At 41.1% G+C, this 27,982-nt stretch overlaps 1 protein-coding gene across 3 annotated transcripts in view; it reads right to left on the reverse strand.

Moving 5' to 3' along the window:
* Positions 1-27,982, reverse strand: part of grm5b (glutamate receptor, metabotropic 5b) — a 74,229-nt gene that overhangs the window by 13,535 nt on the left and 32,712 nt on the right. For all 3 annotated transcript variants that reach the window (XM_037074549.1, XM_037074559.1, XM_037074566.1), the window contains exons 7-16: positions 10,770-11,005; positions 9,818-9,939; positions 8,505-8,629; positions 8,201-8,369; positions 6,958-7,084; positions 3,738-3,855; positions 3,316-3,502; positions 2,262-2,420; positions 1,722-1,847; positions 709-891 (exon numbers count right to left, since the gene is read on the reverse strand). In XM_037074549.1, coding sequence (XP_036930444.1) covers positions 709-891; positions 1,722-1,847; positions 2,262-2,420; positions 3,316-3,502; positions 3,738-3,855; positions 6,958-7,084; positions 8,201-8,369; positions 8,505-8,629; positions 9,818-9,939; positions 10,770-11,005 — 1,552 coding nt within the window. The remainder of the gene's footprint in view (positions 1-708; positions 892-1,721; positions 1,848-2,261; positions 2,421-3,315; positions 3,503-3,737; positions 3,856-6,957; positions 7,085-8,200; positions 8,370-8,504; positions 8,630-9,817; positions 9,940-10,769; positions 11,006-27,982) is intronic.

Below are 27,982 nucleotides of genomic sequence, written 5' to 3' on the forward strand. Positions count from 1 at the left end.
AGCACAAACACTCTCCTTGAAACTCCACAGGGATATCGAGCAATTATAAGCTGGACGAGCCTTTTCACTTCAAGGCACTTGGTGAAAAAGTCATTTCAGGTTACATACTATTTATTCAAAAACTGAACGGTGAACACTTACGTTCAATTACATGGTGTTTACTAGAAGTGTTGCCTGTGTGAATTACCACTCTAATAACAGGTTTGCTGTCAAGCAACAAATATTTCAAGGGGATTTATCATCACATTTAAGTAGTCACACACCAAAGAAAATTGTGATTTATTGCATGCACAAGATTTGGGTGAATGTGAAAAGTAAACTTCTACAGTGGTTCTGGGAGGAGGATGTAAATATTCTGTTCTTTTACAAATAGAAAAGTATGACATAAACATTAAACAAGGTGTCTATACATATGAAAATAAACCCATCATGTTGAGCTCTCCAAGATTTTCTACATCAGAACACCTCAGGGTGTATTACTGAGGACATATAAACAGGCACTACTGACAGGATGCATATTAATGCTGTTGCTATGGTTACCTGCCATTTAATATGCCGTGTGCACTGATTTAGACTGATTTGAGGTTTCCTGATATACACTATTAATGGACAGCTGAAAACCAATCAAAAGGTTATTGTAACATGTGTAGAAATATACTGTGTGGTTCAGGGAAGTGAATGAGTGGGAAGCAGAAGCTGTGGACCTACCTTGGGTACAAACATGCAGCACAAAGCCACAGTGGCACTGAGGCTGACACTGAAGCACATGGTGATAATTTTGTAGTTTGAGCCGAAGTAGATGGGCACAAAGGCCAGCCAGATAATACAGGTGGTGTACATGGTGAAGGCAATGTACTTAGCCTCGTTGAAATTAGCTGGGACGTTGCGGGTCTTCGGAGAGAGAAAGAGTTGAAAACAATGAGCAAACATTGATACATTTCTCTGTTGTTCTGTGGATTCTGCCTTAAATTAGGAAAATAAAACAAAGAAAGACAGTGTTGTTAACCTCACCATAATGTGCAATTAGCTGCAACACCGAGTCATAATCATTCACCACCACACTTGAGTTAGTTTTCTCTGCTGCTGTGCTCATAAACACAGAGCATTCGTGCAGCTCTGAGCTCTACAGATAGTGGATGCTTTCAGGCCACCAATAATCAAACACTGAGTATAAAATGTTTGGTGAGACAGATTTTCATTTACTACAAATTGTAGTTTAATCACAGTCAGACTAACTACACAAGGACTGTATTTGAATAATCACAAATTTGAGGTACTTTTCACTCAAGTATTTCCTGCTCATGTCACTTTCCACTTCTACTTACATTTCAGAGAGACAGTTTTAGTTACTTTACTAATTAAGATTTCTGCATACAAAAACATTCGAAAAACGAACACAGAAAATTAGTTGGTAACTATTTTGATAATCATTGTGGTGTAAATTTCAAATAATTTGACACAAACTGAGATGCAACAATGTACAAAACGTGCAGTCCAAGTGCCCCTTTAGCACACTGACAGCAACCTGTCCTGAGTAAAGGGTCTGAATATCCTTCCTCCATAACTGCAAATCAGACTTATAAAGTATGAGTACACAAGTTCCTACAGAACACCAAGAACCTTTGGCTCCAACAACATGTATCCTCAGAGCTTTTAAGGACCCAGTTTCTGATAGTTTTATTTGAATGATATACAAGAAAAACAAATACTTCAGCCTTTACCTTGAAGGCATAGAAGGTGCAGCTGAGGATGAGCAGGCAATTGTATCCCAGTGGGGCAACCACGGCCAGGTTGGTGGTGTTGCAAATGAGGTTGACCTGGCGGATGCTGGGGTAGTCATGGATCACCTGTAAAGATATGGAACATGAAATGACAACGAAACGTGATAAAAAGATCGAAGAAGCAGCTGGGGTGATTGAAGGTTATGAAGGTTGAAGTGCTGCCTTTAACTTTCCCCACCCAGATTTATCCTGCCAGTGAGCAACTAGGGATTTGCCCCACTAAAAGCACCTTCTCTTTTTCTTCCATTAAGCTGGGAATGATGATGAAAACAGACGCACTGAAAGAGAATTAACACTGACATTCATTGACCTGCAAACTTCAAATGTAGGTCTGGCCAAGAATTGTGACAATGTTCACCTACTTTGGATTAAGAAAACTGCATTTAAGCTACTATGTGACTTAAAACCATTATTGAGGTGATTGAAACAGACTCTTAGAGATTAAACTCCTTCAAAGCAACTCACACACACACAGTTTACCTCAGGCGGATCCATGAGGAAGAGAGCCACAATGATGCTCAGCTGCAGCAGTATGAGGAGGAAGGCGATGATGAGCTGAGCGCAGGCAGACATGAAGCGAGGTTTCTTTGTGCAGATCTTCTTCTTGCTGCCTGCCAGGATCCGAGCGATGCGGTTCGTCTGGGGTCACATTGCAAATGCCGTCAGGACCTTTTAATTAACTACATACTGAACATACTGTATGGCAGTTCTGACATATAAGTGAGAAACACTTTGAAAAAAATAAAAATTGCACAAGGGCGTCAACATCATGTGCAAAAAGCTCAAGGGCATATTTTATGGATAGACTACTGCAGTTCCCTGCTTTTTAATCTGACCTCCATGCTTCTTCTGCCCTCAGCCCCAAAACACCATATGTAAGGACAGGAGAGACATTTGGCTCCCTCTGATGTTAACCATTAAGCAGCGTTCCCCATACAGTCACCCCAAAATGGCGTTTTTGGTGAACTGCATCTGGAGGAAGCTTGACGTTAATAACATGGTGCATCAAAACCAGCTTGGTACCAAATAACACTGAGGCCTACATTAATATACAAGAGGTTGCATCACAGTCTTTTATGGGAGGGATGTTATACAAGAGAACAGGGTAGGGTGAGGGCAGTCCACTGTCCATTAGTTAATTAGTTAATTAGTTCATGGATTGCATTGTTGTCTTCAAGTACAAATACAAGTTAAAAAAAAGCAAAAGTGGGTTGCCAAATATTCTTTGGCGGCCTTTAACATAACTAGGCAGGCCACTGAAGTAAAGTCTATGTGTGTGAACCACTGTTAAGGAACAGAAGGGGTAATAATTGCAGTATCAGGGGACTATAATGGCCACTGTTTTTTCTCTGTTTCTTTCTCATTAGGGCCACAATCTTGCCTCCGCCCACTGATTTATCCCTACTGCTGACGCTCCATCATCTGAAGCTTTTCTGTGGCTATTCCCCACAGACTATCGATGAGCAAAGCACATTAGCACGGAACTAATGACTACTGAAGCCTATGCCTCATACTTTTTTTACACAGTCCTTACCTTGGTGACAAGCGCAGAGTAGCTCATGGCAGGTGACAGGCCTATTCCCAGTCGCTGGAGGTAGCAGTGGATGACATGGGGTTTGGCTATGAGGCTGAAGGTGCACAGGTACCCCAGGCAGATCCCTGCCAGAATAATGTAGCACAGCTCCCTACTGGAAGATTTAACTACTGGGGTGTCCCGGAACCTTGGTCACAGACACAGTCAGAAAAATAATTGTGTGCAGGAACACAAACATGTAAGTGAAGACATATACACACATATATCCACAAAGTATATCCACAAGAATTAAAACACATATGAAATCAGTAATTAAGCAATGAGTACAATGTTTAAAGTGAGCATGTGTAGTGTGTTCATCCTTCTAGTCTAACCCTGATACAGACCCATATATGTTCTGAAACAGATGAGAGTTTTGTTACCTGATAAAGACTGCGGTGACAAAGAAGGTGGCCATTTGACCGAGGCAGGCGAAGACCACAGCAGCAATGGGTTCAGGATCTCCCCACCGCAGGTACTCCACTGGGATTAAGTCACAGCCTGGGGATATGAATATGTAGACATGTATTTCTTTATCATGATCCAAGGAATGTGTGTGAATACCTAAAGAATATATTGAATAGAGAGTAGATTCTTGACAGATCTTTAGATAAGACCTCCATACTTTTGATAAACATTTAATTCTATGTTTATCGTTTTTAGGATCTCTGTCTTTATTTTTGCTTTTGTTTCTCTAGATCCCTTTACATCAAGCTTTGACCCAGATCTGACACAGACTGAGCCACACACACATATGTTGGACCCACAGGTGTCTCAACAGTTAACTGACTGACCAGGACTGCCTGAAGCCAAAGCCTGCATCATGTGTAAATAGCTTGCCATAGGAAAAATGATGGGTGAGGTTTAGTGTTAAACACATGATTATGAAACAGGTTCATCACAGGCTTCATTGAGTAAAGGGCAGTTAGTGAATGCTTGTGTGTATCTTTGGATGTGTGCACACATTTGTCAAAACTGAATGATTGTTTACCATTATCCATAATCAGAATACCAAACTGAACCCATGGTTTGGCATATCTCCATCATTATTCAATGTCTCCAAGTAAGGATTTCACTTTCTTCTCTGTTCTCCACGCTTTCTTTCTCTGTCCTCCATCTGCATATTCATTCCCTTCCTCTCAATCCCCTGTCATTAAATCTTTGAATCTGTTTCCTGTCACTCTCCTTCCTTTGCAATGTCCAATCCATCACCATGTCTCTCTCTTTTGCCCCAAATATCTCCCCCATCTTTCTTCATCCTTGTCCAACCCACCTTTCCTTCTCATCCTCTCCCTTCCTTCCCCCTTCCATCTCTGTCTCCCTCTTAGGCAAGGAGATGGCGTCATTAATTAAAGGGACAGTTCTAATTACGATCCTTCTTAATGCTTGCTGAAATTATCCGGCTGGCTGGTGCTGACGTACTGTAGCAGCAGGGATGCACAAAGAAACTTTCAGCCCCGTGTACATCTTCACTTTATCCACCCTTTCCTTTTTCATTCATTAGCTGCTTCTCTCTTTTGTAAACACAAACCTGTTCAAACAGCACTGCAATTCGCAGCGGGAGAGGAAGAGTCACAACAGTCATTAAAAAAGACTTAAGTAATTTAATGACTTTGTCTTTAACACGGTCAATAAAGTTGATCAAATCAGTGATTTACGTCTAGGGGCATAAACAGCAGCCTAATTGCTGAATGGGAGCCACGGGAAAGTAACAAACAGACGGAGAATAAGTCAGGCCGTGTGGCTCACTTGCAAGTGCCATTTCCATTAGAATTGGATCAAATCTGTGTATTCATAACCTACACAGTGTGATGTATTGAACATCATGTACACAGATGTGTGTAAAACAGGAAAAAAAAAAACACATGAATATGTCAAGAGGGAGCATTTTTCCAAAATAACAGATCCAAATCAATTTTCTTAGCAGGTTGTAATTCTTTACTACTATAGTAAAGGCCCAGTTTACGAGAAATCAGTAGCTATACTGCCCAGCAATGCAGGGTGTGGACCGAGCACATGTGAAAATAAAATGTGGGTGCAAACTAAGGAACTTGGTGTAAATTTAGCGCCAATTAATCCCGCCCGGCGCACACACATGCAGAAGTTGGACCTGAAATCATCAGATCAGTCACAACATCCACGAACGCAGCAATTAATATTTAATCAGTTCACTGAACATGCAGGAAATCGTGTAAGTGTTAACCCAGTGCCACACTGGTGCATCAAGGGGAGGGGGTATCCTTTGGGGGGGTTCAGTCAATATAAAGTTTTGAGGCAAACTCCTTCAAACATGTTCAGACTCAAACTGTGGAACTTTACCGATCAGTGGAGAGGCTCAAATCCCAGAGCTAATCCTCCCTTTTTCTGCTCCTTTCACTCTCCCAGGCTGCTGCTTCTGTCAGAGCCCACATTCATCTCCATCTCCATCCTTCGCTCTCTGTCTCTCCCTCTCTTTCATAATCACTTTTTTCTTTTCTTTTTATGTTTCTAAGTCACTTTTCTCTCGCTCTTCTCCTTCTTTTTCCGCTATTGCTGTCTCCCCAATTCTCCTTTTGCTTTCTATTGTTTTCACACTCACTGCACCTCTGTCCCTGCCAGCTGAGACCTTGCTTTATCTCTTCTATTCCCTCCGCCTCTTTATCTCTCTCTCTCTTCATCTCTCACACTCTCTCTCTCCCTTTTTTTTCTGGCCTGAGGGAGAGAGATCAAAATGTCTGCTGGAGGAACAGGGCAAGCAGTTTGTTTACACCTCATTATTACTGTTCCATACAGCCCTGCTGGGGAACACGCAGCACTTATTGTTGATGAAATGAGTCACATAAACGTACTCGCACACATGAACAGCACAATGTAATACATGGGTCACCCAAAGCACGTTTTTAATTCTTTGTCCCCCTCCTTCTTCACTGTCAACTTTCTCTTCTCGTCATTTTCATACACTGGTTTGCTCCCTGTTTTACTTTAAGGATGCATCTGTCTGGCAGTGAAGCTCCGCCTGAATTTCCAGCAGGTCCTGATTCATGTTTTAATCATTGAGCATGGTGAGGAGCTAGCAAGCGGTATAATGAGCAGCTGAAAAAACAACAAGGCAATAGCCAACCTCTTCGAACGCAATGGAGCGGAAATAAATTTTCGTTGCAACTGAACTGTATTTGCATTGAAAGCTGCTCTTGATGCAGAATAATTAAAACACTGGTGACCATGTTGGTAACAAATTAAAGGGATGAAAGAGGGGGAGGGGAAGGGAGGGAAAGAGGAGAGGAGGATGAAACTGAAAGATCTCTCTCAGCTTCTCTCTCTCTCTCTCTCTCTAGTGTATCTTTTACAGAAGTTTCTGTCTAATAATATGCTGTAATGGCACACTGTATCACTTAAACCTATCACATTCTACTAAACATCTTTTATCCTATGACCTTACAGACATACTGTAGATGCACAGACACACAGTGCTCATTGTATGGGTTCCTATGAGTGACATCAATCCTATTTAAGAGCTTGATCAAGCACTGCTTTTTCAGGTCCCCATTCAAGCATTTCCATTCAACAATTCATTCATCACGCCAAAATATTATGAATAAACATGCAGACGAAACAGAGACTAACCTGTGAGGTCATCAATCGGCCAAGAGCCCAGTTCACAGGCTCGGCAGGTGTACTCGTCGAAAACAAACTCATTTTCTTTACAGGGAGTGCACGTCCAGCAGCAGCTCACCTCACCTTTACGGATCACCTGGAAGGGACAAGATGCACAATGTCTGTGAATACCTTCAACTTTAGCTGTGCACCAGGTGCTGTATTGTGTGGAGCCTTTCATTCCAGTGATCAGAATGAAAATGCCTCATGAGTTTAACTGATCTATGAGACATTATAGGTGTAACAGATTCCACATATGAACATTTTTCATGACCAGGATGCTGGAATCACAACATTGTTCCCAATGACCTGTCTTTACAGTTACTTACTGCAAACTAGGGCTGTCAACGCATATTCTAAATTTGAATATATATTTGAATATTTTAAAAAAAAAAGGAGATTCGATTGTGAAAATTAATATTCAACTGTGGAAAAAAAACACATCAGCAGCTGCTTTGCGAGTGGGCACACGGCATGACGGGTCAGGGACGGGTCACAGGAGTAACACTTGCAAGCGTCACTCACCGCTGAAAGTGAGATGCGACAAAAACCGTGACAGATGCAGACGGCAGAGAGAAAAACGTAATGGCGGAAAGTTCAGAGCCCAACTCGGCAGCAGAGAGAGTGGTTTGGACTCCAAGCAACTTAAAAAGCCCCGTTTGGTAATACTTCGGATTTTGGTCTGTAGACGGCAAAAATGCGGAGCTTCGAGATAAAGTTGTATGCAAGCTGTGTAAGCTACAGTTAGCTTACCATCCACCACTAGCAACATGAGGGCACATCTCGAAAATGTGCACTCAAATGAGCATGCCATGATGTCTGGAACTCCAACTAACAAGCCACGTCTTGACTCATATTTTTCACCGCCCGCCACGAGCTCTTTGTCTGCAGCATGATAAGAGGGATACATGAACAAACTTGCTTCATTCATATGCAAGGATATGAGGCAGATCAGTATCGCTGATGGCACGGGCTTCAGTGAGTTTTGTCAAGAATTGGAACCGAGGTACCGTATCCCGAAAAACCTATACAAGTAGTTATATCTTGTTGTATTAGTTTGTCCTCATGTTATTGACATAATGCGCGAACACAGATATTCGTATGGTTCGAACCTATGTGTATTTTTAGAGCAAATATTCGAACGTCTAACTACTTTGTTTTATGTCTCAGATACCTCCTGAATCCAGACATTTATATGTATCCGTTATCTTACCTTAATCTGTCCTTTGTCGCAGGGTTCACTGCAGACTGACTTGATGATGGATTCTTTGTTGGGCCAGATTTCATCATCATCTATCTTCAAGCCACTGTTGTCCCAACTGCCAACATTAATGTAGTCATAGTAGTCCTTGCCCATCTTTTTGAAGTTCATTATTTCATACCTGTGGATAAAAAGAACACATACAGTACACATTCAACACATTAACGTACACACAGTGGGGTCACATGGTGATGCTATCTGGAAGGCCATACTAAAAAGAAATCCATGTCAGCTCTGTTCAGCTACACTTGTGTACCTGCCAGGTGAGTCTCCATTCTCGTCGAATAAGATGCCCTCTCCAGACACACCGGTAAAGTTGGTTTTCATCAGGAAGTCCAGCAGTGTTGCACCATCTATAGGTCGCATGGCATCACACAGGCCCTTGAAATACACAAACAGTCATGTTACATCCAACAAATATGATCCACATCCATGCTGATACAAATTCAAGAACTGAATACAACGGCATCAACAGTACAAATAACCCTTGGTTAAAATTCGGTTTGAGAACAGTGATATATATATCCAGACATAAGTGACAACTCAACCTAAAATTAATAATACATATTTTTCCTCTGACCTTATCCATCTGAAAGTTTTAGAGATATCATTCACAGTGATGTCTCCCATCTCAAGAATGTAATGTAGTGAGATTGCGCTGGGCTTGTGTGTTCAAAAGAGCAAAAAATACATTTGAAAAACTCGAAAAAAAATGTCTCTTACTTAAGATAATCCATGGACCCAGTTGTGAGCAGTTTCATGTAGTTTCAACTATTTTCTTTCTATTTCTATCTATGTCCCCACGCAGAAGGGAGCATGCATCTGCTTATCATCAAGAGGCTTCCTCAGCTGAACTTTAACATTAGCCTGCTCAGTTAACTTGCCTGAAAAAAGACATTGCTGTTGAGTTTTTCAAATGCACTTTTTGGGGACTTTGAGTTGGTTATATGGCGGAGAAGGAAGACATCTTTATGGCCAATATCTCCAAAGCACTGCAACTCACAATCATAGAGTGACTAAAACAATCTAGATGGATAAACAGCAATACAGGTGAGAGGAAATGATGTATTTTTAATTTTGGAGGGAACTCTCAGAGTGGATTAGCAGGTGTTATTTCTCTATCCCATGACTATACATAAGTTGAATGATCTCATAGCACAATGATGAAATCTAAGGTGATTACCACAAAGTTACAACTTATATGAGACAAAATTGTTACATTAAGCAGCAATTATGTATTTTCTTCGGTATTTTCTCTCTCTTTCTCTCTCTTATTTGGTTCACTTTTGTACATTTCTATCTGAATCCTTAGATTGGCGCATAAATAATTAATCATATTAGTTTAGCATAGGCAGTCATCCAAGTTCTCATCTTGCACAATATGCAGTGTGATGTTAAGTCAAAAATGGCCACCATGTGAACCAAATCCATCGTAACATGGCAGCAATATCCAGCTTGTCCCTTCTTTTTGTCCCACCATTTCTACTTTCCACTCCCCTAACGCCCCTTCTTTATCTCCTTGGTTTGTCCTACTACATCACTCCATTAATCCATCAGAGTAGTACCTACCTGATAGCCTGGGCACAGTGCCCGTTGCATGTTATGCAGGCCATATGCCATCGAGTAGATGGCATTAATGACAAACCCCATTTTGGTGTCCTGTGCATACTGTTGCCGAAGTGACTCCCGCTCTGCAGAGGTGGTGGGGAAGAGCCAGGGGGGAGGGGACAGAGAGAGAAAAGCAGGTATATCAGAGAAACTCTTAATTTCCCCTCTAGTTTAATGAAACACAGCCTGCTTTTTGTACCTGACATCAAAGACCTCTCTCTTTCCTCTCATTTCTTCTCCACTTCCCACCTCCACATCGCCTTTCTTTCTGTCTCTTTCTTTGTCCTGTTCATTTTCATTTCATGTCCCATTTCATTAGAATACATGAGACATGACGCCCTTTGATGCAGCTCTCGCACACAGTTTTGCGTATGAATGGAGAGAATGAAACAGAGAGAGAAAGATGGAGAGAGACAGATGCAAAGAAATAATGGAAGGGTGCACCAACAGCCACGAGGGATATCTCCAGATGAACCGGAAAGCTGTGTGTGTGTGTGTGTGTGTGTGTGTGTGTGTGTGTGTGTGTGTGTGTGTGTGTGTGTGTGTGTGTGTGTGTGTGTGTGTGTGTGCATGCGCGTCCATATGGTGTGTGCGTGTAGGTGTGTGCTGTGTGTTCAGCCAGTATGTTTTGTGAGTGTATGTTATTTGCATTAATAGGGGCCATTATGAAATGCTTGTCAATAAAAATGCAGATTGCTGCTGTAGCCTGTTGTGTTGACCCAAAACAATGGAGTCTCTCTCTTTCTATGTACTCCAGATGGTTTTGTCCAAGCAGACACAGCTGTAGAATTCTGTGCTGTCTATGTCCATAAACCTGCAATGATTATTTTCATGATCAAATAATCTGCAAATCAATTCCTACATAATATTCTGTTTTGGTTGCCATTGTGTGTGTATTTGTGTCTGCACTCACTGCCACAGGTGCGGTTGTGTTTGCTGCTCTCCTGTGGGTGGCCTTTAAGACGACAGTGGAAACGATGCTGCCAGAACTCCGGAAACCAGGGGTTCCTGTGGTTGTTCTCAGGACGGAGTTTAAGGTAGTACTCATCAAACCACTTCACATCAGCCGACTGGAGCTTGATAGTAATACCACCGGCAGCTTCCCTGACATAGCCATCTGTTACATCATATCGGTCCGCCCATCCATCACTGAAAAACAAGGAAAGACAAGCAGCTTAGCAAACTCCAAGAACAGAGTTGGGATAACCATCAAAATATGTATTTGTTGTCCTCCAGATTTATATGATGTTCGCTGGACAATGACCCTGGTACAAAATAACAGGAGCTAGTCAGCAACTGAGTAAGCAATTAACAGCTGGCTTTGGTCATGATGCATTCTCAAAACACAGAGAGACAAGACAGCAACTTGTGTCAGTGTCATGACATATACAAATTCAGGTATCAGCTATTCAAGACCCCCATCAACTTATCTGTGAGAAAAAACATACTTGCTCTATGTAGGGCTGTGGATTTTTTAAATGACCAGCTCCTATATGATTTACAGTAATACTGGCAGTCGTATTAATCAACCCAATTGATTAAGCATGCACAGTACATGTAAATTCTAGTGTGCTGAGGTGCAAAGGAGAATGGGTCAGTTTATAGAGCCCATTAAGAGTGCTGAATTTTCTTCATAGAGATGGGATTATAATAAACAACTATGTTTGTTTGGCTTCTGTGTGTGTGTGTGTGTGTGTGTTTATGTGTGTGCGTCCGTGCGTGCAGTGAACAGCTGACATGCCTGTTATTGTATGAAATTAAATGTTTGGGATGAGAGGTGAAGCGCAGGGACACTGATATATCATCATAACAAATAAACCCTATTTCACACACATACCTGAACACACGCACGCGTACACACACACACACACACACACACACACACACACACACACACACACACACACACACACACACACACACACACGTAAAATCACACAGACATTAACTCGGTGGGTGCTCCAGTTTCCTGAGAGGAAGGGACAAACAGAGAGAATAAGAAACAGAAAGAGCAAGAAGAGAAGCAGGAGAGGGAGAAGCAAAAATAGTAAATGAGGGAAAAACAGTGAAAGGAGGCACAAACAGAATGATAAGCAGAGAGTCAGAGGACACGTGGGGGGGAGCCCTTACATCATTATGGGCAATGTCCAAATTTCATCATATCGCTTACAAATAGGCATGAAACACTATGCATAGACACACACACACCAGCCGGGTGCTGAGATGATCTGGGTCAAATGGAGTATTTTGGCTGCAGCTCAGCAGTCATGCCCCGTCAGACAACAGCAAGATGAATACATACACACACGGACGGTGTAGACATATCGCTGCGGTTTGCATTTTTGGGGAGCAAAATCTGGGTTTACTGCTCCTCAAGGAAGCACAGATGGCACAATGAGTGTGTGAGTGAGAGATAAAGAAACGGAGGGAAAGAGAGAGAAGTGGATGCGAATGACAAATCTTCCCTTCTCCTTTCTCAACTACTGCCAACATGGCCTCAAGCAACACAATGATCCTCAGCTCTTCCAGTGGAAAATCTTTCTTTTCTTTCTTTCTTTCCCTCTTTCTTTCCCTCTCTCCTTGTCTCGTTCTTTCTCTCTGAGCCTCCAGAGAACAAAACTCATTTTCTCCTACAGCAGTCCTACAGCCTCAGTCATATTGGAGGGCCAAAGTGTATGTGCAAGTCTGTATGTCTGTCACCAATTGTGCCACTCTAACTATCCTTCTTTTTCTCTTTCTTCTTCTCTGTCATTCTTCTTGTCACCCGTTGCCTCTGAGCTGTGGTCATGAATCATGCTGGAAGCATTTCTAGATGGATATCCATTACATGACAGTCCATGCCTGTAACCATCCGAAGAAATGTGCATTTGTGTGGATGTATGTTGTCATATTTATGTGGGGGGAGGGCAGCAGTTCTGTCACCAAGGCTTGTTTGGCTTGTTGTCGTAGCTGAGTAACAAAATGCTACTTTGTTGGAGAGACTGATGCAGAATCATGCTGTACAGCAAAAAAAAAAAAAAAAAAGTTTAATGATTTGTTTTGGTTATAAATATGAAAAAATATGAAATATGAAAGGGGGCAAAAAATAGCTGTTGAATAACTCAAAATGGAAGAGACCACAGGATCATTGTATATTTGTTTTGTAACACTTTAAAATAAAAAGAATAAAAATTTAAGCAGATACTAATGAGCGAGTAAGATATAATGACTTGATAATTAATGAATCGTGAATGTGTAATCCCTGATTAACTGTCATTCAAAGACTATATAGTAGATAATGATGAGTTACGAGAAAACAAAAGACAGTGAGATACTATATTAATGAATCATTAGGTAATGATTACTTCATAAATATCTGTGAGTCAACATACTGACCACCTTCTTCATGTGTTGTTCCTATTGTACACAAAGTTGTGACAACTCATGGATTACCAATTACTAAATCATTAGCGTACACACTGTTTTTTTGAAATAACATTACATTTTTCATTTCTCACTCATAATAATTTTCTACCATATAATCCTCATATCAGTTATTTAGGAATCCATCCATCCATCATCTGTAACCACTTTATCCCTTTTTATGGGGTTGCGGGGGTTGTTGCTGGAGCCAATCCCAGCTGTCTCCAGGTGAGGGCAGGCTACAGGGTCCCTGGACAAGTCGCCAGCTCATCGCAGGGCCCTTCACTGATGGCAGAGGCTGCCATGCAAGGTGCCAACTGCACATCAGGAGCAATTTGGGGTTCACTATCTTGCTCAAGGACATGCAGCTCAGCTCAGCCCAGAGTTGGGATTTGAACCAGCGACCTTCCAATCACTAGCCGAAATAATTACCAAGTTGTTCCTGATTCATTCCTTAATTACTCCTCAGTAAACTCATATTTTTGTGCACCTAATTGTAAAGCATTGCCATTTATTTTCTAGACATTCCTCTAACCTTTCCTTTTCTTCATTATTATAAATCCTGGCTGTTTGCACTTCGCTCCACCTTTAAAAAATTACTCAATCAGTAACTGGTTGACTTTGGTCATAACACATCAACATATGCAACCATGACCCAACTTAATTTTGGGATCTCAAGCCAGGACGGTGGGGAACCTCTGGTTTATGGTATACTTTGGTTTTTATTAGGTTCCACAGAGCAACAGGACTTGAATTCAGGGCACAATCACAGCGCTGCAACAAACATATTCCTCTTATCTTGCTTCAAAAAATAAACTACATGACTATCATTTCAATAGCCGTAATACATTTGGTACAAGGCATTACTTCTCATATTGTTCTACATTACATTGAGCCTTGACTTAAAACCATCTCCCTGTAAAATGGGTCTTGTAGATGAAAAGTAAATCAATGGAGCTTGAAATAGTGTTGTGCGCACACTATTGTAACTCTTGGAGATCCATAGTGCTGCCCAAAACCATTGGCCATTTTTGTCTCTGATGTTACACAAAGGACACTTTCATTATTGATGTGCTGTTATTGATATTATAAGACAGTGTGTCGCAGAGTGAAAAAGAAAGAAAGAAAGTAAGACAAGGAAAAAGAAAAAGATCAAAAAAATTGAACTGAGATTAACAGGTAGAGCCAGTGAAAACACACAGAAGTAAACAATCGATGACAATTAATTAATCAGCACTCTCATTCAATATCTTCTTTTTCTCACTCCCAGTTTTCTCTCTCCATCTGTCTCTTTCGCCCTCTCTCATTAACACCTTCGGCTTTCCCTTGAGCCCCTTCGCTCTGTTTCTCTATCCTCTTTTTCTTCCCCCTCCTCCGACTCACATTGCACTGCATCTATCTGTCAATATGTCCTTCTCGTTTTTGCTGCTTATTTCTTTCCCATGCACACAACACATTCTATCTATACTGTCACACACACACACACACACACACACACACACACACACACACACACACACACACACACATACGCATTGTGATGGAAAAATTCCTTTTCATTATGGGTTGATGAATTTTGAACTATTTTGTTGAATCAAATGTATGAACACCTAACCTCTGCCCTATATGATTGTAATAGAGTCACGAACCAGCCAAAACTCAGATAGAAAGTTGCCTTCTTGTCTCATGTTTTATGTCTGATAATTTTATGCTTTGCACAGAGTCCCAGGTCATGCGTCATGAAGTTTTAACTTTACGTCTTGTGTCGATGAGAAGCCTGTCTGATTGGGATAGTCGTATGTACGTGTGTGTGTAGCTTAATCACTGCTGGCACCGAGAGTGCTTGTCTCTTCCCCTGACCTTGTTGATATCTGTGTATAAATTGTGAACACTCCTTTACTCGGGGCTCATTCACTCAGCTCATGAATTTGACTGTGTGGTGAGTCCATCTGCAGATGGTTGGATTAAACTTACCGAAAAGACAGATCTGACTTTACTCTTTGATTGACAGAAATTTCCACCACAGCATACACATACGCGGCATGTGCATGTGTTTCTCTAATGCCACATCTGTTTGTTTTCAAATACATTTTTGTTGTTTTAATTTCTCTCTCTTTTGTCTCCCACTCTCTCCTTCGTTCCTTCCTTTCTTTCATTCTTTCACTTGTCACCTTTTTGGCAAGCTTCCCAGAAATTCACACCTGCTGCTCCTCAGAGGCCAAAATTACAAGCAACACACACCAACATGCTCCTTAACTTGCATTAATCATCACCAGAAAGTAAGAACAGTTCTGCAAAGTCGTCCTTAATTCTGATAAACAACTCTGCTTGTGCCACTGCGGTCTTGAACCCAATCACTGACCTCACTAAATGGCTTCACTCCCACTGCATTATACTGTCTGTGATCAAATTTCAAAATGAAATTAAAACAGCACACTTACCATTGCTGAAAAAATATGCAGCGTTTTATCAACAAATTTCTAATTGCCCCTTCAGAAAGTAATTTGGTTGGCTCTCCGGCACCAAATCATATTTGCGCTGTTCTGTCTTTAACTATAAGCATAAAAAATGTGATTTTAATTATTTCCTGGTTAACACAACGACTCCCACACATGTTGGAACAAGACAATCAACAACAATACTTTCTTCTGACTCCCACAAATTCATTTTATAATTGAGATATTTTTCATGTGTGTTGACATTTAACCAATAACTGATGGCCATGGGCTTGTTTTCCAAGCACTGTTGTGCTTCACTGGACAATGTATCATAAAATGGCATTTTTAAACAAGTTATACTGTATGTAGTGACTTCTGTTTTCATGAATTCTCATTACTGATATTTCTGTAATAGCTGGAGGACAGCAATGATCACCCACACTAGCATACAGACATAAAAGAGATCTTCCATGCGCACTGCACATGCCAGCAGTGTAATTTCAATTCTCACACAATGAGGTCTGTCTTTACCTGCTCCTGTTTAGCTATCTTGGTGATTGCATTGCATTGAAGCAGGCGGTGAGGCCTGCGAGTATGTCACATATTAGGGTTGCAAATATAGATTGTTTCTTTCAGCCAATATGAATAATTATTAACAACTTCTTGTGGCTGATACCAATCAACCAGATTGCATTTTTGTCCATTAACTGCAATTTAAGCAACTGAGGGTAAGAAAGGCTAGGATGTTCCCCACAATGACAAGAAATTGGCTCTCTAGTCTACAGTGCATGTACTGGCATTGTTGTGCAGGTGCTCATTACACAACTTAATGTTAGGAGTGAGACAACAGCGCGCCAAGCTCGTCCTGCTCCGTCTTCACTGTTCATTTGGTGAAGCACACACCAACTTCAAATGGTCACTACAGCCACCTGCCTTATCGGAGTTTATAGCTGCTGCGCATGAAAAGTCTGTGAAAGCATTGCCAAAGGGCTTTCTAGTATTGGCTCTATTTGTTGGCTATAATTTCACTGATATCAATAAATAGCTGATAATATAATATTTATACATCATCATTTAATACAATCATTTATTGATATTTTTATTATCATCCAATAGATATCTTGCATTGCTAACAATGCTGGTGTCAAGGCTGGCTTATGTAGTGAATACTGTAAATGTTTCAAACTCAAACCACTCATGGTGGACAGAAAGCTTATTTCTTTTCAATTTTTAGTCTTTTAGTATCTCTAACATGATTTTCTAATGAGTTGCAGTGCTCATGAAAAACATAGCACCTAATGAACAAACCGGGAGAAAAAGACGGGACTGGACTGTTCAATTACAAAGTGTCAGAACATCATGGTAGGGAGTAAAACTGCAGGTGCCTCCAACACCCAAATACCACAGATAGGTGGAGACAGGTGAGCCCTCTGTTTACTGTGCATTTGGGGCATCTTTTCAGCCCTTGCCTGCAATTCAAAACCACCTATGGGGCCATATGTGCTGTGCGACTTTAAAGACACAAATGTTTACATATGAAAATCTACAGTATATTACATCTGTGTGGGCGATGTTCCCACAAGAAGTCTTCGGGGTAGATGAAGAGTGCGAAGCTGTGTGTGTGTGTGTGTGTGTGTGTGTGTGTGTGTGTGTGTGTGTGTGTGTGTGTGTGTATGCGTGGGGGCAATACTTTTCTGTGTGTACCATCTTACATTAGGCTAATCGATCAGTCACTATACCTGATTAAAAAAACAAACTGATCTTAATGAATTCCTCTCTTTCTCTCTCTCTCAACATGTCTAGGAGCCCAAGGCCGTTGCCATGGTTTCCAGCCCACGCTCAACCTGCTGTCTGTACTTTGTGTCTCATTAGACCACACTGGATTTTAAGTGTATGCACATCCACACACAGACACACACACCAACACACACACATCCTCTTCCTCTTTCTCTCTCACTCACACACATACACACAAACACACACACACACACACACACACACACACACACACACACACACACAAACACACGCACAGACTTTTCTATCCACTATTCAATTAACATTAGATGGCCTGTCTCTACCAATATTGGAAATGCTATTTGCATAATAGTACAGTATGCCAGTGTTGTAGGCCAGTGCACTACCTTAAGCAGAACTTTTTACAAACCCACTCTACATACTGGAGCCTGGGGCCATTGCCTTCCTATTCCATTCATTCAAAGTATAAATAGAAACTGGGACTCATTTGCGAGTGATTATTAATTTTCAGTTGGTTCTTTCTTGGTTAAGAAATCTGTCTCACACCAGAAGTTTTTCACTCTTTGAATTCAGGAGTATGTCTTCCAGGTGGATTTGGTTACAGGATTAGTAAATGCACCAAACAAATGCATCCTTTGAACCACATATTTTCGGATGTCTAATCCTTTAAAGGAACTCTGTTTAACCTTCAAGAAATGTACATGTGTTCGTTGGGTTAGGGTTAGCGATTTGCAATGTGACATGAAAAATGAGATCTTCCCCATCCTGTGGACGATGTTAAAGCCGTTTAATAGTGCTGGACTGTGGATTTCTTTCTTAAGGACTTGGGTCGGAGTTTCGTTGACAGTCCAAAGGATGAGACTTTAGGCATGTTCTCAAGTGCCTCGTCTCAGTGCCTGTCTCCGCTCCGCTAAGAGGGAGCAACAGAAGCTAATGTTAGTTAAGGAAAGAAGTCCACCAACGTAATAACTGGCCTCCAGCACAAAACAGAAGTTCCAAAGAGCCCCTTTAAGTCTTCCTTAAAAATGGTTACATCTAATAACACAGCTGAACAAGGATGTTAATGAAATATTGGGGCAGTATTTGTGTGTCATGCAGATGAAACAGAACAGCTTAATTTAAAAAAAGAGAGAGAGAGAGAGAAAATTATCTCTGGCAAAACATTTCTCTGTCGTTTGTGTCTCTGTCCTTCCAAGAAGGAGACACTGACAACCAGAAAGTTGCATTTAGGAATAAAGCATTGGGGATTTTGACTAAATTTGACTGCTGGATTGGGTTTCCATTCTGTTTTCTGGACAACAGCAGTGAATGGAGAAAAATCTATTGAATGCGTTATTGATGATTTCCCTATTGGCCTTAAACTCAGCTTCTGTGATTATCCTCCAAACTCCTTTTGATCTTTTGTTGCAGCCTTTGTGAAATGCAACTTAAGAGAAACCTTGCATTTGATTTAGAAACTGGCAAACTAGAGTGTTTGGAAAGTGTTATCCTGACCAGGTGAATACAGTCTCTACTTTTTTATTCAGTTGAGTTTTATGGAGATAAGAATCTGCATTTAGGACAAGGTGATGTGGATATTAATTTTAAACATCTAAGACAGTCTGCTGCGCCTAATTAGTAAGTAGATAAGGAATTTTGGACTGTGATTGCTGAATACAACCAAATCAAGAGCTGATTGTATCGTTGCACCTCTACAGCTAGACAAGACCATCCCTGTTGAACATTTCATCTGAATTAAAGGGCACTGACATCATTTAATCAGTGAATGAACCACAGAGTGTGGGGGATCCACAGCTTAAAGTAAATGCTTGTTTGTGTTATTGTTTCCCTTTGACCTCAAAGGCTGTGCTTCATTCTTGATACAGTCATTGATGTGGTGAGAAAACAAACTGCTGCCAATGTTTGATGAGAGGGTAGAGAGTGGAGGCATGCATTTCAATTCCAGAGTTGTTATATCAGGGTACAAATTTGGATTGTTCTGTGATCACTGTAGTAGGACCACTTCAGCTGGGGTAAATAAGGTCAGATTTTTTATTGGCAAAATATGTGAATCTGATCTGAAGCTGAGCTGCCAATGGGTCACTTTAGAAATTAATGTCTGCCACCCGACCCCAACCCACCCACTCTCTAGCTGCCATGGCAACCTGGCAGTGATTCTAGATGAGCATCTGCTGCTTACAAACGTACTGCACGCATGCACACACAATGCACGCACGCACGCACGGACACACACACACACACACACACACACACACACACACCAGCAGTCCACCAACCACACCTGACAGCATTAATTAGCTGGACAGACAACACAAGTAGAGAAAGTGAACATAGAGCACATAGACAGACGGTCACAATCAGACAGAGTGGGAAAATGAAGGGGAAAAAGAAGGATGTAAGCTGCTCTGCATGTCCGTGAACATCCAGAACTTAGTGGCACAACAGCTGTACATGTAGAAGCTCTGCTGTCAGAAAGCAATCGGTAAAACAAACATATATGTTCTCTAAAGGAATTTGGTTCTCTGCTCCTTTTAAAATGCTGTTGTTGATAAGCACAACACAGCAACAGCAGACTATCTGCAGCAGACTACTTGGACAAAATAGGATGATGCAACCCAATGCTGGGAGGGGATGCTTTTTGCAAATATGCATCCACAATTTGTAGGAGAGAGATCTGACAAGTTGGGATTTATCAGTGTAGATGTCAGCTGGGTCAACTCCTTCTCACTGATGGATGGTGAAAACATCTGTTCAGTGCCCTGGATTCTAGCAATGTAGTTTTACCCAGACAGCTCACAAAGTTAAAATGATGCACAGTATATTTGGTGTTTGTTTGTTTTTTTTAACAATTTGCCTGTATAGTATAGCTGTTGTCATAAATATTGGCAAAGGGCAGGACTTGCTAAATTACTTATTCTCATATCTAAATGCTAAGAAAGGAGAGGGCCCTCCTTTACACTTCTGTTAAGTGTGTAGAGTCAATTCATGGAGAGTTTTAGAGTGCGGCTTTAGGAAGAGCGTGAGCTCTGACATTCTTTTTCAAATTATAATTTGAGCGGAGAGGATCCAGTCACCAGCCGTGAGCCACATCACCTCATCTATCAACAGCCTCAGCTGACCGGAGGTCATAGGTCACCATGACAACAGCAAAACTCATTAAGCCAAATGTCAGAACTGTCTCTCAGACAGACACAGTGGCACTAAACTCTGTGTGTGTATGTAACAGAGAGAGAGAAGGTTGCGAGCCATGCCTGTGTCCATGTGTGTACCCAACTGTGTAATTATGTGAGTGATCGGGCCACTTTACACGGCCGTCATTCAGTAACACGCACACACACGCAGCAGAACAGCCCACGCCTGCTTACCTTGGCAGCAGGTTCGCTTTTACTCATCTATCGATGCCACACTTCATTACCCTCCATCTCTATTTTTTCTGAGACTCTCACACACGGTTCTTCTTTTTTTCCATTTTCACCCCACATCTTGATCCTCCCCTTTTTATTTTCTCTTCCCATTTCTTCCACTTAATGCCTCTCTTTTAATTCATTTATTTTTCAGCATTTCTTTATATCTATATATCTTTTCAATACAATTTTTTTGCTTTTGCTCCCATCTTTCACTAGTTGAAGTAAAAGCTTTCAAATGTTTTTAAGCACACAATATAATCAAAATTTCCTGAAAAAAAGATAATCCATTCGCCTGACAGGTGTGGCAAGTTATATGGTTAGTGCCCAGGTGTGTTTCAGACTAGTCACAGTAAAGAGCCACTCCAAACTTTGCAGTTTGTGCAGGAAGTATTTGGGCTGTGCATCAGCGGGTCTCAGACAATAATGCAGATGGAGAAACTGGATGGACAGGTCCTGGGCGGTCATGGTAAAAAGTGGTGTGTGGATGTGAGTCCAGCTGAATGCACTGCAGAGTTATCGGAATTAATATTTGAGGGGGCATTAAATTTGCTTGTAACTACTCTGGTTGACATTTTCACAGTCAGGATGCCAACTGCACACCTCCTCAAAACTGTGTGTGACATTGGCACATTATGTGATAAAACTGCACATTTTAGAGTGGCATTTTATTGCGACCGGTCCAAAGCACACCTGTGCACTAATCATGGTGTTTAATCAGTATCTTGATATGCCACACCTGTCAGGAGGATGGATCATCTTGGCTCACTAAAGGCAAGTTTCCATAAACCATCATTTCACGCCTCCCACTCATTGTATATGCACTGATGTGTTTCAAGAGATGGGGTGTTGCGCTGCCTGCTCCTGATTTGCATAAATTTGATTTCTGGCTACTTCATGCAAATCAGTGGCGTCTGGTACAGGTACGACAAGATGTTTCTGGAAACTCAGGAAACAGGAAAAATTAAACTTTGTCAACTTAAAATGTGGACAGATCCCGTAACAGCATGGCTTATTTCTCATCTAACATGTCTTCAGAAACACCTTTCGCTGAGCTGAGCTGAAAGTTTCCCAACGAGCCGTGGCGTTGGTTCACTTTGAAATCCCATCACAGCTGCCCATGAGTGGCGGTCGTCCAGTCGGGTACAGCCAGTAAGTGTTTGCATGGTTGCTGGAAGGTGTAGCCTGTTTTTAGCAAATGTGCTGGGAAAGCTGGGAAACGTTGCCTGGCCATACATCAAAACATGCCCCTGTAGGGTGCCGTTTAGCTCAGTTGGTAGAGCGGACATCCCATATGCAGAGGCTTTGTCCTCACTGCAGCGGCCCGGGGTTTATCGGGGTCCATGCTTGCTCTCTGTTCTATCTGTTTCTTCTTCCTTCTCTTGCCATTTTTTCCCTGTTGCACACATTTCCTATATTCTTTCCTAGACTATTACTCTATCTTTCACAGAACCATAATTACGTTTGGCAGATAATCACTGTAATTCAGTTACCTAACTGCCGCATAGAACAAGAAAATAAATCAAACAAGACAAACACACAAAGACAAAAATATTAATATTACTAAAAGGATATGGAATGTTTCAACTAAATGCGTGTTTAGTTCATCTAAAAATATATAAATTACCAGAATTGGAAGCACTTTCACTATTCAATCAATGAATTAGGATTAAATGAAAATTCCATTCTTGTTCAAGTGATTCTTGACCTGAATCTAATCACTTTGAATAACTTCAAACCCTCCAGGGGACCCTTTCTCAACAACACGCACCAACCTTAGAAATGCCCTCAACTCCCTCAACTGTCTGTAAAAATAAGTCACACAGATAGACGTGCACACTCCCCCTCGTTCTTACTCTCACCCACACACACACTGTTCAGGCTAGTTTAGGCATACAGAGTGTATTTTGGATTTTGGCAACTTTGCTGATTTCCCCTGGGCTTCAGACAGCAGACGTTGATTTGATATGTGACAGGGGGACAAAAACAAAACTGTCAAGGCAGAAGAGAGAGAGAAATGCATAGAGAAAAAAGGAAGAAAGACACAGACAATAATATTCAAGGGGGACTGGTGCGGAGACAAGCAGGCAGGCAGCCAAGGCAACAGCAAAAAAGTAAGGAAAAGTAGATCATTCAGATTCAAACTAGTAAATCATTCACTCCTGGATTACTGTTTTAGCAAAAAGTGGTGCTCAGACAACCCACTCCATTGATTCTCACTCATATTGACTCAGCTCAGAGAAGGTCACTTGGAAAGAGGGAGAAGAAAAGAAGAAAAAGGAGAAACAAAAAAAAATGTTCTTTCCCAATAGAGAAAAATGACAATGACAAGTTTGATCGATCTCAAATTACAGTGCTGTTTCTTTTTTCGGATGACAGTGTCATTTTTTTAGCATGCTAACTTCATCAATGTGTATTGACCTTCAGGGCCCATCCAAACTCGCTCTATCACTGTTTGTCATCTAGAAAATGTTCTTGGAAAATATGTCACAAGCAATGGGAAAGAACTGCTTCATAACAGAATTTGCTGCAAAGCAACACTGGGAGACGACACTGTGGGGTAGTTCACAAGGACATAGGTATATGATCCAGCGCAGTTGGAAAATGTCCAATTCAATTTGTTTTCATTACTGATTAACTTAACGTTCAATCAATGGCATTGTGGAGTCAATAAAGATAGAAATAACTCTTAAGAGGCCTGAAGAAAGTAGTAATTAGCCTTAGCTTACACAAAGCCAGAGTAGAAAGAGCGAAGAGAAAGACAGCATGATAAACAAACACAACGAAATCACCAAGAAACAAGAGATGTCTGGAATTATAAGTGCCTATTTTGATCAGGGTGTCCCCAGTGGAAGCAGAAGCACAAAACCTCCCGTGCTCTACCTACTGAATCATAATTGGAAAGGTTTTATGGCTCTCATTGTGTGCACAAAGCGTGGCATTTTACTCCCATGCCAATGCATGAGAACGGTTGTAAAGTTTGCTCTTTCTTGCTAACTTTGACTTAATGACTTTTTTGACACTGACAATAGAAATCCCAAGGAAAGCTCACATTTGCATTTACAAATTGGCAACGCTGACAAGTGATCGCACAAAATGGCACTGCTAACACCTCTCTGCCACAAACACAGATAAATATATAATGTTAAAAGCAAACCGAACACTCTTCTTTTGATTATATAATCCTGTTTTATTCAAATAAATGGTTCTTCAATTACAGCGTGCCTTGGATTTTCATTCACAGTATGTTTCATTAAAGCAGGATTGCGTTGGAGAACACTTACAGTTAAGTGGACCTTTCAATACTGCCAGGCAGTCTTGTGGGTTATAAATGCAGCTTGAATTCATATTTAAATCATATTATGAAATCTGTACATGTTGGACAAGAACAGAACAGAACTGTCCATTTGTATTTTCCCTTTAGAATGATGGCAGAAACACCCCTCTTCACCCTCTAATTGGAGTACTGAGAAAGAAAGAAAGAAAGAAAGAAAGAAAGAAAGAAAGAAAGAAAGAAAGAAAGAAAGAAAGAAAGAAAGAAAGAAAGAAAGAAAGAAAAGGGGGCAGCAGGAGATGCATTAAAATTTGGAGGAGTAAAGAGGGAGACAAAGAGTGAAAATAACTTTAGATGGAGGAATGGCATCGTTGGAGACTGTAATAGAAGCAGGGAAGAAAGATGGATGAATGTAGATAACAGACATTACTGCCCTCCAGCTGGGGTCTTTGTCTGGATGCAGTCAGCTGTGTGAGTTACACACTGCCACACAGATATGTATAAGACAAAGACAAATACATACATTGGTTCGCCTATGTTGTATAGTATCTATGTGTGTGAATATGTGAGCAAACGGACGTTTCCATATCTCATTAATTCTGGTTATCAGATAGACATTGATTGTAAGCCAGGCATTACCACACAAACCTTCAATGACAGCCCATTGGGCCCATTTTATGTTCCTGCAAACAATGAATATGTTCACACTTGTCATAAATATAACATCAACATTTCTACAATATGTGTCATATCACATGCACATTACATGCTTATGAGCAAAGCGAGAATCCACTGGTCAAGACAGTGTTTTAACAATTGTTAGCGTGAAACTGCTGAATGTTTTTACATTTTCCTGCCAACAAATCCTGAATTTTATCGGCACTGATGAAAAGTATCTATTTCAGAAGATAAAAGTTTAATTCTAATTACTCAGTGTCTTCAGTCCTGCAACTTCATGACTTATAGCTTTTAGGTTTGCTGCTTAAACACACCACGATATTTGTTACAGTGACATTACTGTGTGGATAGTAACGTTTAAAAAAACTGAAAGCAGCCTCACCAATCACACTCTAATACAAACGCTGTGAGCCCACCTATGTATGTATACTGACTTTGGACCAGATTGTTGTTGGTCGATGGCACAGTTGCTTTCTGCTGCCTAAAGAAAGCAGGGCGCCATCAATGCACCAGACCACACCTAATTTTAGGACCAACACAACCAGGGGCGCACAGGCTGGCACAAGTACGATTGCTGTTTACACGACATGGGCGCCGGGCATGAAAATGACAACTGCGTCAATCTGAAACTAGCAATGGCACTTTGGGGTTCCTGGTTGGCAAAACATGTACACTGCCGACAAATACATATCAACAAAGAAAAGGAAATATGGCAGCGAGGATAATTAAAGAAATAACAAAAGGAGCAAACACAGCCTGTAACACACATTGAAACTCTTGAGAGAAACACCAGAGGGAGAGGAGAGGTTAAAGACAACTAAATCCACGGAGATAAGGCGGGATTGAGCTAGACGGAGAGAAGAGAGGATAAAGTGACACAGATATGATCTCTGGGGGGAAAGACAGAATGACTGACAGAGGAAGAGAGAGGATGATCAAAAAGGAGGTGCCAGTGTTTCGTAAAGCTGGATAACTATGTTTCTTGAGGTCAAGAAAGAAGAAGAGCGATGATACACAAGGTAAAGAAGTGAGTTGAACTGTGGAGAAAGAAACACAAAGAGAGATTGGGGAATGATGTCAGAGTGAAAAGAGTTAGAAAGAGACAGAGGCTGTATATTCTGCCTATTCCTCCTGGTCTGGCCTCATCACTTTTTATTGCCTCACACATTAAAGTGTCATCTCTCATATTCAGCACAGCAGACATTGTAATATCACCTGCTGAGGTAATACACCACCATTGTAACATTACTCTCTCTCTCTCCCTGCCTCCCTTATTTCTACTTTATCTTTATCACCACAGTGGCCTTTTGGTCTCTTGCTCCCCGATGTTCTCACTGCTTTTCCAACCTTCTCTCGTTCCTCCCAGCACTGCTTCATTTTTTCAGTTTCTATATTCAGAGACAGCTGTGCCCAAAGCCAAGTCATTTAACTGACTTTCAAAGGAAATGTCCCGGCCTGGGATCAGACTCCGAGGTGCAGTTTGAAGTTAAGTAGCTCCTTTATTTGGAAAAAGGCATTTCCATTTCAAACCAGCCATGTGAATCAGCCTTAAAATGTCATATTTTAATTGGCAGAGTTATTGGTCACCAGTCATCGTAAAAAAAATAATTAAAAAATTTGACCTATCCTTATAAGAGTTGGGAATCGCAAGGCATCTTGCCAGTTGATTAGATTCCCATTCATAGAGATACGATGGAAGTATGAAACGATTAGCAATATTTCTTAATCATGCATCCTTATAATTCTGTACATTATTTTTCTCACTTTCTGACCACTTGCTGCATGTAAAACACAGCGTATTTTTAGTGATCCATAACTAAAATAAACATGACTTTACTACTACTTATCTTTGCTCACATTCATAATCCTCACCAAACCTCAAGAGATAGCCTCGCTTGGAACGTAAACATGACAGACAAGTTTATGTCTGCAATGTTTCATCATCCAGTTGCTTCAGCCATGTGGAATAAACAGCCCGGTCTTGCAAGATTGTTAAAGGCGATCATAATGTTGGGAATAAAGTTATATATCAGATTATTTATTTTCCTACATCAAGACAATCTTTCAAGAGAGAAGTATGATCAAAGAAATGTTTTCCTTTTATTTCCTTTCCAATATAATCCTAATGGTGTGCCGCTGACACTATGTAACGTCAGTGAGCGGGTAGGATCACAGCGTGTAGGGCTTTATTGCAGTATCACAAATCATCACTGATTTGGTGAAACTAGATCATAGTTTATGGAGAAAATGATTTGTGGTTTTCCCCCTGACATCTTCCTGCTCTCTTAACACCAGTACTCCCTTGCTCAGAGCAAGGAGTGCAAACTGCTCCTGATGTGCTGGTCGGCAACTTGCATGGCAGTCACTGCCATCAGTGTATGAATATATGTATGAATTACTGTAAGTCGTTTTGGACAAAAGTGTCAGATAAATGCCGTAAACGTTGTATTCGCATCAGTTATGTTGCAGTCAGAATCGGTGGGGGTTGCCAAAATGCACATAATATGAATTTCTGCCATAACACTACCTTAAACATCTCTGGTAATAACAACTATAGAAACATGTACAATATACTATATGCTGTACAAATGTTCAGCTAAAACCTATGATTTTATGTCAGCAGAGTAAAACTAACTTTTAACATCAGGTTCAGCTCCAGTGGATTCTGGAGCCATCAACATTTGAGAATCTCTAATGCCAAGTCACTTTTCAGTGTATGTACAAACACACACACAAACCACAAAGCACCACAGCCTCCTCTCTACACACACACAAACACACAGCCATTAACCGACAATCTTGTGTAACCTAATGATGGGCCGGTAGCTTAGAAGCAGCAGTCAGAGTTATTCCCTGCTTTACACGAAGGCAATAATTATACTGGATGGGCTGCACACACACACACACGCACGCACACGCATGCCACCAGCCTGTCTGACAGCAGGGATTATAAAGGAGAGGTGCAGCTAATGCCCAGTAACGAGACATCCAGCTTATCGCCCACAGAATCGTGTGCGTGTGTATGTGTGTCAGAGAAAGAGAGAGACAGAGTACTAGATGGATCTACAGTAAATTAGCTGCATGTCATTTTGCACTTTAATGGCTTTCCCACATTTCATTGGTTCCACATTTCTGTCCAGCGCTCTCCTCCTCTACCTGTCTAGTTCCCTAA

The sequence above is a fragment of the Acanthopagrus latus genome, chromosome 2 (assembly GCF_904848185.1).
Source record: "Acanthopagrus latus isolate v.2019 chromosome 2, fAcaLat1.1, whole genome shotgun sequence".
NCBI lineage: Eukaryota > Metazoa > Chordata > Actinopteri > Spariformes > Sparidae > Acanthopagrus > Acanthopagrus latus.